General features: G+C 54.2%; 4 protein-coding genes across 4 annotated transcripts; 2 read left to right on the top strand and 2 right to left on the bottom strand.

Annotated features, from left to right (window-relative positions):
• Positions 1 to 753: 753 nt before the first annotated feature.
• CTHT_0053580 (uncharacterized protein) lies at positions 754 to 1,768 on the top strand (the record flags this gene model as incomplete). The annotated part of the gene is made up of 3 exons (XM_006695631.1): positions 754 to 911; positions 1,073 to 1,594; positions 1,672 to 1,768. 3 exons carry the CDS (start codon positions 754 to 756, stop codon positions 1,766 to 1,768), a joined length of 777 nt encoding a protein of 258 aa, XP_006695694.1.
• A 355-nt stretch (positions 1,769 to 2,123) lies between these two features.
• CTHT_0053570 (uncharacterized protein) lies at positions 2,124 to 2,964 on the bottom strand (the record flags this gene model as incomplete). The annotated part of the gene is made up of 2 exons (XM_006695630.1): positions 2,124 to 2,519; positions 2,773 to 2,964. 2 exons carry the CDS (start codon positions 2,962 to 2,964, stop codon positions 2,124 to 2,126), a joined length of 588 nt encoding a protein of 195 aa, XP_006695693.1.
• Positions 2,965 to 6,489: 3,525 nt separating this feature from the next.
• CTHT_0053560 (uncharacterized protein) lies at positions 6,490 to 7,264 on the bottom strand (the record flags this gene model as incomplete). Its single annotated transcript, XM_006695629.1, has 2 exons — positions 6,490 to 7,030; positions 7,140 to 7,264. 2 exons carry the CDS (start codon positions 7,262 to 7,264, stop codon positions 6,490 to 6,492), a joined length of 666 nt encoding a protein of 221 aa, XP_006695692.1.
• A 1,304-nt stretch (positions 7,265 to 8,568) lies between these two features.
• Positions 8,569 to 9,784, top strand: CTHT_0053550 (uncharacterized protein; the record flags this gene model as incomplete). Its single annotated transcript, XM_006695628.1, has 4 exons — positions 8,569 to 8,628; positions 8,772 to 9,103; positions 9,159 to 9,656; positions 9,742 to 9,784. The coding sequence occupies 4 exons, from the start codon at positions 8,569 to 8,571 to the stop codon at positions 9,782 to 9,784; spliced, it is 933 nt and encodes a 310-aa protein (XP_006695691.1).
• Between the last annotated feature and the right edge of the window lie 601 nt (positions 9,785 to 10,385).

Genomic DNA, 10,385 nt, shown 5'->3' with positions numbered 1-10,385 from the left:
GATGACAGAGTGTTAGGGTCCAGCATGAGCCCGCCGTTGATTTCAGGAACGGCACGGCATGGTTAACCAGATATGGCAACTCGCTGTCTGGATCTTATCGTCGTCCCAAGCCCCAATGTCGATGATCTGATTTCACGAGCCATGCAGCTTTCGGTTGCTGCCAGTGAGGAAGCACAGCTCTTAGGCCACGTATATCAAGGCATATCATGAACCAGGAGGGCACCGAGGTAGAATCCTTCTTAGGGGCGCTCCAGCGTCAATTGACCGAGCGTCCATCCTCAACGCTCTGGGTTAAATAGGTAAACTGAATCGTGATCCAATGTCAGGCCGGCATTCTGTGGATCCAACGGCACCTCAATGCCGGAATCGAGGACTCAAGGTTGCTTGCTGATTAAGAGCCTGCATGCTTGCAACTCAGCGAGTTCCCCGACTCCTGCCCTAGCAGCCTTGCCCTGCAGCAAAGAGGGTCCCGTCCCAAAGCCGCGCCGAAAAGTTGGAGCACCTTTTTAGCTGACGCAATTTAGCCCCAAATAGCCTCATTGAAAACTTGATACTGCCGCTCCGTAAAAATTGCCGGCACTCGCAGGGACGTTTCTCTGAGGGTCTTTGCTTGTTTGATTGGTCTTTTGACTCCGTGATTCATTCATTCTGAGTGCAAGGAAAGGGCCCTGGGAGCCATTGAAACAGAGCTTGGCTTTGTGGCTGTTTAAAAAACTTTTCAACAGAACGAGTCACACAACGAAAGGCGTCATCATGACCCCGCCAAACCCCCAACCAGCCAACAACAACGACCATCTCGTCCAGTCCGATGACCCGGAGCACCCGGCCAACCTGATCCCGGCGCTCTGCGCCAAGTTTTGGACGCTCGGATGGGTGACGGGAACCGGTGGTGGAGCCTCGATCCGGGACGGGTATGACCACGAGAGTCCAGAGCCCCTCAACACTATTATTACCACTATCACCGCTCTCATCGTCGTCCCTACCCCACCATCCTAACCACACCTCAACAGCCAACCCAACACCATCACACCCCCCACAACCAATCCCAAACTAACAATGTCATTCTGCCTAGCGACCTGGTCTACATCGCCCCCTCGGGCGTGCAAAAGGAGCTCATGAAACCCTCTGACATCTACGTGCTCTCGCTCGCCGCACAAGCTGCATCCCTCGATCGACGCAACCGCATCTACCTTCGCAGCCCGCCCAACCACAAGCCGAGCCAATGCACTCCCCTCTTCCTGGCCGCTTTCAACAAGCGCGGCGCGGGCTGCTGTATCCACACACACTCGCACTGGGCGGTACTGGTGACGCTGATCCTGGAGCAGCAGGGCCCCGGCAAGGACCGGGAGTTCCGAATCAACAACATCGAACAGATCAAGGGCTTTGGTAGGGGATATGGGAAGACCGGGAACCTCGGGTATCACGATACGCTGGTGATTCCGGTGATTGAGAACACCGCCCATGAGGAGGATCTTACGGAGTTCTTGGAAGAGGCCATGGACAAGTACCCGGACACGTATGCCGTCCTGGTCCGTAGGCATGGTGTCTACGTGTGGGGAGAGACTGTGCATAAGGCGAAGACCCAGTGCGAAAGGTATGTTGACGAGGTTGACGGGGAAGGCCTGCTCCCTGCCTAGCTTAATGACGAGAAGACTGACAGTGTGTAAACAGTCTGGACTATCTCTTCCAACTGGCCGTCGAGATGAAACAGCTCGGTCTGCCATGGATTACCGACATCGAGCCAGTGGTTCCTAGGAGGAACTCGTAATCATGTCTCACTCTTTGTTCTTGGTATATATAGACCGAAAGAACCGAAACGTTCGCAAAGCCAAAAGATTTCACTCATGACAAGTGGACTTGAAAACAGTTATCGGTAGTTTTTGATTTCATTTTGAACATTTAAACACGCTCATGATTCTTAGGTATAGGCCCACGTTACGCTCCAAGTCATTCCAAGAAACCACCCCCACATTACTCCTGCTCCATAACACCTAGATTCAAACATAGCCAAACCCCATTAAGAATTAAACAATAGCCCCAAGCCTATAACATCCCCTATTTTATAAAAAAAACTCGATCGAGAAGAACAAAATAACACCTTCCTACCAATTCATATCCACCTCTCAAAGAGCAGCAAGAGCACCGACGAGACCAGCGAAGCCAGCAAGGGCACCCGAGACCTTCATGGCACCAGCGGCATCGGTGGTGGGCGTGCTCGAGGCGGCAGAGCCAGTAGCGGTACCAGTAGCCTCGCCATCGGAGCTGGAGCCCTCGCCGTCACCGTTGCTAGACCCGCTCGAGCCGGAGCCGCTGGAGCCGGAGCCGGAGCCGGAGCCAGAGCCAGAGCCAGAGCCAGAGCCAGAGCCGGAGCCAGAGCCATTGCCGCTAGGGGTGCCAACCTTGGGGTCGTAGAAGTAATCGTTGATACACTTGTCGACGCATTGAGCATACTTCTGAGTGTCCGCAGGAGAGCCGGAGCCCTGATCGCACTTGGCAACGCAGTCGGTGGTAGCGTTCGCCTGGACAACCGAGTCAGTGATATGTTGATCCTTGCGGGGAAACCGTTGAGGAACGTTTCACATGCCCCATCCCGTCGTAACGGTCGAGGGAAATGAACAGTAGGGGAAGTCCGCGGGTAGTAGCATGAAAGGCAGGAAATGAGGTAAGGTAAGGTGACATGAGGAAAGGTGAGATAAGGTAAGTTTGGAATATCGCTCATCAGGAGATCCGACCGGGGGCTTTCCATGTAAACCTCCCTCGCTTCACACATACCTGAGACTCGTTGGGGCTAGGGACAGTGATGCACTTGGAGGTGCAGACAACATCGCCGGCCGGGCAGGCCTCGATACACTTGATCATAGCAGCCTGTTGCGAGTTCTGGGCGGCATCGGCGGAGCTGGTGGTAGTCTGGGCGTTCGCGAAGAAGGCGAAGCCGGCAGCAACGAACAGAGTGGTGAAACGCATTTTGGCGGTTTGTTGAGGTGATGTAGGTATTACAAATTAAGGCTGTAGGTAGCGAGACTGTAGGGCTGTACAGGATGAGCAAACGAGGGCTTTGAGTGTACAGACGAAGACAGTCCGAGATAATGTACACGGCCACACACGATAGGGACAGAGAGCCGGAAGGGACAACGATTGTCGAGCTAGGTTTACCTTGGCAAGAACAAAAGGAAGAAAATCAGGAGGAATTCCAGGTCAGGACGCGGTGGCATGGGCGTCCTTTATCAACCGCTCCCGCGAGGACTTGTGAGGACCACACAAGGACTGCCCAGACACCATCACCACGCGTGCATAGCCAGCAACGGGCCACACATCCCGAACCCCCAGGGGTATGCACGCTAACGTACCTAGCAGGCAGCACCAGGAAAACCAAGAAACGATGCAGCTGCAACCCTCGGGCGCGGTCCGGGGCCTGCGGGCTGGGAACCTGGGTGTGGATGGAGGGACGGGGGCCGTCCTCTCATCCGCTGTCCACTGAGATTTCGACGGCCAGTGGCCCAGCGGCAGCCAGGGAGCTGCAAGGACGCTTTCCATTTGTGTCCACGGTGTTCGTCTCTTTTCCTAATTTTTATTTTTTTTGGCCATCTGCCCTGCTTTTCCACTGCGTCATGTCCATGCAACACATTCTCCACCTTCAACACGAAGGAGCATTGCAGTTTCTGCCGTCTCGTGTACAGTACGGTAATATCTGTACCGTCCATCCGACAGCGCCCAGCGGTACGTAGAGCCGATGGGAAGAGCAAAAAGAGCAGCAAGATGCCTACTGTGGACATAAGGAGACATAAAATGAGACACCATGCAGTACGCGAGGAGGCTCTGTCTCACCATCTCGAACTTTGTCCCAGCCTTTCCAAGTTTCAACAGGGCTGTTTGCTGGCCGAGTGTTCTACCACCTTGGCCGTCTTCATCCAGCGATTTCCTGTCATTGTCATCAACACCGTCGCTGCTGCTCTCACTGGCGCCCATTCATCCAGCCAGCCAACCCCCCGGCGTTTGCGGAGCAGGAAATCCGTGCGCGCAGGGCGCTGTGAAAAACCGGGGCCGTCACCCTTGGTGAAATTACGCGACGGTGCCTGCATCCAGCCGCGATTGGGCTGTTTGCCCGATCTGGGCGTCCGATCCCTCTGGGCACCAATCAGCACTCCGGATCCACTTAACCGGGGCCCAAAAAGTATGTTCCAAGGGTCAGGGACCAATCGACGCCCATCAATGCCACAGTTTTGAGGCAGCCACCTAGGAATTTCCTCGACAACGGCGCGCGGCTTCTTGGAGGACGGCACCTTCTGATTTACGAGGGCGGAGCATAGAAGTATGTATCAGGGTTCCAAAATAATGTACATGCAACCACAGAGACCGTACATCCCCGAGTCACGACAGACATCGCCTACCAAGTATAACAGTAGACAGAACACCCGAGTGTAACGCAGAAAACAGGACATCTGGTTTTTGCGGTTTCGACACGACCTGCCCAAACAAGGCCTTCCTGACGATCCGTTTGATGACAACACATGAAGAGGTGAGGTCATTGGTCAGGCGACACGCCAGCCAAACAGCTAGACAAGGCCCCCAGCCCAAGCCACGCCCACCTCACCACCAATCCCTGCGGCCGTGCCGAGGCACTGGCGTAGGCCCTGAAAAATCCGCTTTGCACTTGGCTTGCCCGTGGCGAACATTGGCGACGGCGGGGATATGGAACTCTCAGCATTCCACATCAATACTGTGTAGGATCCCCATGATATCTCTAATCCGACTGGGAGGTTTCACGGCATGATGCACACGTGCTTCCAGCAAAGCATATTGGTTGCCAAAAGGGCAAGATCGTGCGGGCCCTAAAACCGGACTTGTGCCCGTTCCCAACCTCGCCGGCAGACATCTTTTTGGATTCGGTGAGATCGCTAAAAGATCTCACATACCGTCAACGATCCCCAGAAGCCCACAGGGCTCCCCAGAAGGGGTGGGAGCAGTGTTGTCCAGCTGAAATCTCCACCCACGTGGCGTTTCCACACTGTGACCACGATGCGGGTGCCAGGGGTAAGCGCTGACTGGGACTGTCTGCGAACAATCTCGCGCTTCCGTCAATGTAAAGGAGCCTCCTTGTTTCTAAAGGTCAACTCATCAGCATGAGCAATGGTGATCGAACACATTCGTGTTCCCCCAAATAAAAATCTCCCTTTCAACCTTTCGATTCTTTCTATCACTCTCGCAGCAACGGCAGCCCAACCTGCCCAACCAATATGACAGACCACCCCGCTCTCTACCCCTCGGCATCAGCGCCGTCAAAACAAGCGAAAAAGACCAGGGAACTCATCAGCTAGGTGGGTCAACGGCGATCTCCAAGCGAGCGTCCAGAATCCAGACCGGGTCCCCATTTGTTTGTGATCTTCGATCGACCGTCACGTCGAGGGAGACCAGGACCCTGGCCGAACTCTCCACATCACACCGCTGAGGGCCGGGGGTCTTCGGTCGAAAAAAACCGATTGTGGCGCTTCTCCTTTGCCCAAACTCTGGGCCGAGGACTAGGTCGATAGTCACCAAGGCTTGTTTTTTCCAGGCACATCCAATCCCGATCTTTGGCAGATATACGTCGTAGGCATGCCAGTCTAAAGTTTGTCCTGTTTTGGGGAATTCGAGCTTCAAATATCGTAGTGTACATTCCTTCAGAGCTGATTTTTCACACGTCTCCACATCTTCTTCCCAGCCTCCTGTTGCTGGCTGCAACTAAAAGCAGCAGCTGAACATTCCCTGCCACGCTACACAGTGGGGTCTGCCAGCTGTTCGGTGCCACTGTCGATGGGTATGCGCCGGTTGCTGATCCCTTCTGTTTGTTGTTGGCTGATGTCGTTGCCGTGTCGCGGTCAAATAATTACATGTACAGAGAGGCAAGGCTGGCCGAGCTTTCAGTAATGTAACAATACTTAAAAGTTAGAATACGTGATGCGTCGGTCAGGCGGTGTGATGTTTATTAGGATGCTGCGGCTTGTTGGGCAGCGTCCATGGAGCTGGACAGTGGGCCTGTTGGAGCTGCTCGTTCTGGATTATTGCCAGAGTCTGGTGTGCTGTTCGTAGCCGCTCCAGTACGTAATACGGCCTTTGCAAGTCTCAAGACTGCAAGGCTTGCTCCTTGTTGTTGAGTCTTTGTCGAAACAGCTGTTACGTGTTCTTGAAGGACAAACAACGACCATCGGACTGGTCCTCTAGGTTTGTCGTGACCTGACGCTAACTCCTACTCCGTGTTCTCCTCATTCTGTCGCTAGGGGCACAGAGTAGGCACTTGTACTATAAAGCTCGAGCAAGAACCGGCGCACATGTACTGCGCACATGTGGGGAGCTTCGCGGTCTTCAGCCGAACAGGTCGGGTCGAGCGGTCCGGAGCCACGGCACATAGTGCCCAAGGACCTGATGGAAGGGATGATCAGGCATTGTTCGCAGCGCTCCCAGCTTGCTAAGTGCCCCTCTGTATCTGATTTTGCTTGCTTTGTAACGTCTGGCTCAAACCAGCTCGGCCTTGCCGGCTTCGACGAGAGGCTTTGCGTCAGCCCACCGAAGGATCACAATATCCCCCTCTTTCATCTGCAGAGCACCATCCGAGTCCACACCTCTTCCCTCGACAAAGGAGTCTTTCAGGAGGCGGATAATGACGGCAGTGTCAAGGTCGGGAGTCTCAATCATGCTAATTCCGCCGACAGCATCGTTCAGGTTCTGCAGGTTTGGGGGAAAGCTAGACAAAAAGCTTGACAGGTAGTGGTTATGCAGCAAGGCTTGATGACGAGTCGCATAGGCCAGCTCGATATCTGACATGCGGGCACGCAGGGCATCGGAGGACAGATAGTGTAGGGTGTGGCGATCAATCTTCGCTAGACGGGCACGCAAATAGCTTCGGACGAGGTACTTGTAACGCTCGAGCTCGGTTTGGATGACAATAAGGGCAAAGTTGGACTTAGGGTCCATGTCGCCCGTGAGCTCTTCAACCCGCTCGATCTGACGCTTGATGGCGGCATTGATACGCTCAAAGAGGTCGTTGGGCGGCCACCTATCCACGGCTTACGTACTTAGCATGAACTACCATTGGTGAAACAAGGGGGCCAGGCAAAGCAAGAGAGGTAGGTAAATGACAACGCTGAGCCTTGGGAATGGCATACGGGAGCAGTTCAGGGGCAGAGCGCTCGGCGATCCAGGCGCGCGTCAACTCCTGAAGGTCGCGCTTTTCTTGCGGGATGCGGTAGACGGTCGGGTCCACCTCCTGCAAAATGTCGTCGATGTCCATGACGGCGGCCTCTGTTTTACGTGTTCGAGTTTGCTCTGTACCTAGCCGTGTCTGCTTGACTTAAAATGACGACACGGAGTGTGGACGTTGGCTTTGAGTTGTCGCGGGCGGCACGCGTGAAGTTGTTTCAACAGCGTGTCCAGGCCCAAAGTCTTTGTCCACCAGCTTTCTTGACAGTTTGTTGGAGGGGCCCAGCGTGGGGCAAGTCTGGGCGCATGCGGAGGAGGGTTGGGGTTCCTGGCTCGCGTCGGGTAGCCCCTCTCAGTAGAACCTCCCATGGTCGACCTCGCTCCTCACCCAAAGGCCAATGGATCCAGCCTTCTTTCATCGCCTGATGCAGTACATCGACGTCAATGAAGGCGTCCTGTATCATTCATAGCCGTTTGGTGTTGATAGGACCTAAGTCCGAAGGTTTCGTTTGAAGGGAGCCTGGCAAGAGTCAAGCAAACCCAAAGCTGGCCCAAATACTGAGAGAGAGCGACATCGCTCGTCGCAGCCTGGCTCTGGCTGACGCTGACCTGGGCTGCTCGCTGCTGCCAGCGTCGCAATTATGGGTCTGCTAGGCGGCCCTTTTCAGCTCTTATGGCGTTGTGCCACCACCGCCGCAGCCAGTTAAAAACTTCCTTTAATTCCTTGCGCCTGCTAGATGCCGGCGACTTGCATCTTGGTGACGCTCCCGACAACCAGGACAACCGATGAACATGCAGTTCTCGCTTGCTGACGCTCTCCGACTGGTGCCCACCGCTGGTGCTGCTGCTCGTCAAAGCCAGTAGTTATGGAGCTTACCCGCCCCCAAGCCACAGGCCGCACGTCTTGGCCGATGATTTGTCTTGCTGTCCGACGTAGTGCAGACGACAGCCACTGGCATCAGTCAGCCTTCTGAATTATTGACGTACAAAACGATGGTTGCGGTGCCACGGCGTGCAAAGATAACGTGAAGATGAGGTGGTGGGAACTGTAGGATGAGGTGCTGGCAGCCATAAGGCTTGTGGCCGGCCGTCGACGGCGATGCATAATTCCATCGATGTCTCGCATCAGCAACCCGCAATGACCTCAAAGCGCCATGTCTTCAATTTGGCGCAGCATGGCTGCGCTGCTCACATCCTGCATCATTCTTGTTTTCGGATATCAGCCTCTCGCAGACCGATCGAGTCTTTCTAGGGACGGTAGTGAAGCAAACCACCATGTTCGTTGGAGAAAGCCCTTTGCGGGCATCAAGGCTCTGACCGGCCCGCCGAGCCATTTCTGGAACTTAGAAAAGAGAGAATGCCTGTCAAATGGGTCAAACTACTGCTTCGGCAACGATGTCAACTACTGTCCTGGTTGCGGAAATTGCTGTTTTGAGGGAGGACATTGCTGTGCGAGTGAGGAATCATGCTGTGGAAGCGGGTGTTGCCCTACTGGCCAGACCTGTGATCAGGGGAGATGCATTGAACCGCGAAAGCAACAAGAGACCGTGACTGTGACATCAACTGTCTGGCGAACAGTCACTCATGTTGTGACCCAGAGAGCTACGGTCGTTATTGTCGAGATGATTACGTCCACCCATATATCGACTGTCGACGTAACGACGGACCATGCCGAGACACAAACAAATGTTATATGGGTGACTGTCGCCGAAGTTGCGGCTGCAAAGAGAGCAGTTCAGTCGGATACTGCCCAAGAGGCTCCAAGAACATCTGGCCATCCCCTGCCTGTCCCGAGGCAAGCTGCCCAGGATGTACCAACGGTCACCGAATATGTGACTGCTACCACTGATGTGACAAGCATCTCTTCCGTGCAGATCACTTCACATGCTACCTCTGTCGTGTTCACTACTATCTACCGCACACAAACTCAGTATGGACCCCAGTTCCAGCCCCCGGAATTGACTCCTGACTCCTAACAATGGCAGTGTCCGCAACGCTCAAACAACTGTGGATGTCACCTCGACCCTCACAGTCATATCTCATCCACCAGCTACCATAGTAGTAACATCAACAGAAAGCGTTATACTCACCCAAACAGCACCGACTCCTACTGCTTCCCAACCGCAGCCTCAACCCGACCCAGAAGACCCCAACCTAGCACAGCCCAGCAACGAGGAAGACCCCCAGACCCGAAAACATCGTAAACGCCTCTCCAAGCACGCCATCGCGGGCTTAGCCACAGGCGGCGCCATCCTAGGCTTGCTTCTTACAGCCCTTGTGGTCCTCTCCATGCGCCGACGCTTCCGCTACCTCCGCGAAACAGAAGGCCAAGCCCAAGATGACGACCACAGGATTGTTGGAAGAGGATACGACTATTACGCCCCGAAGCAGAGCCCAAGCCGCAATGACGACGACGGCAGCGTCAGCACATGCCTACCTGCTCCAGCACCAACACCTCCTTCTCCTCCCCCTCTCCCAGGACCGTTGCGTTTGAAACAACCAACTCTCCCTTCCATTTTACCACACTTTGGGCCTGTTGACCCCCCCCATCACGCTGCGGTTTTCCAGCCTCCTGCTCATGTGGCATCAGGGGCTTATTCTCAAGGCTTAATGATGGAAAAAGGTAAAAACTTAACAGCTGTTGGAATGGGGGTCTCGGAACTCGAAGGGAGCCAGTATGGAAGAACGAGCCACAGCAACACACATCATCCGGATAACTACATCCACGGACAGTCCCAGAGCCAACATCAAAGGAACGACTCTGGTTGCACAACGCTTGTGGGAGAGCCTTCGTCACCAACGTCACTCTACCCTATCTCCAACGATGATAAAGCAACCCAGTCTGGTGTTGGGATCGCCTACTGATGGAAGCTGTCGGTTAAAGTTTTCTATATGCTCATGGGAGATGCCAAGCCAACTGCGACTCTTTTATTTTTATTGTCTGCTATTACAGGAAGATTTGGGATCATGAAGTTAACAAGCACTGCTTATCGGGGGGCTACTCATTCATTCGCTTTATGATACCGATCGCCACTGTTTGAACCGAGGGGAATAAAGGCCGGCTTTACAGGAAAGAGGATATGCCAGGTTAGATTGGAACGGCATTCGACACGTATAGGTGGACACTCGCTTGTATGATCGGTGATGTTCTTGCAACAACGCGAAGGAACTAAAAAGGCAATACCATGTTGAACTACAGCAAATGCTGGAGA

Source organism: Thermochaetoides thermophila (genome assembly GCF_000221225.1).
Source record: "Thermochaetoides thermophila DSM 1495 unplaced genomic scaffold scf7180000011820, whole genome shotgun sequence".
Taxonomy (NCBI): Eukaryota; Fungi; Ascomycota; class Sordariomycetes; order Sordariales; family Chaetomiaceae; genus Thermochaetoides; species Thermochaetoides thermophila.
This window is presented reverse-complemented; position numbering and strand designations above follow the sequence as displayed.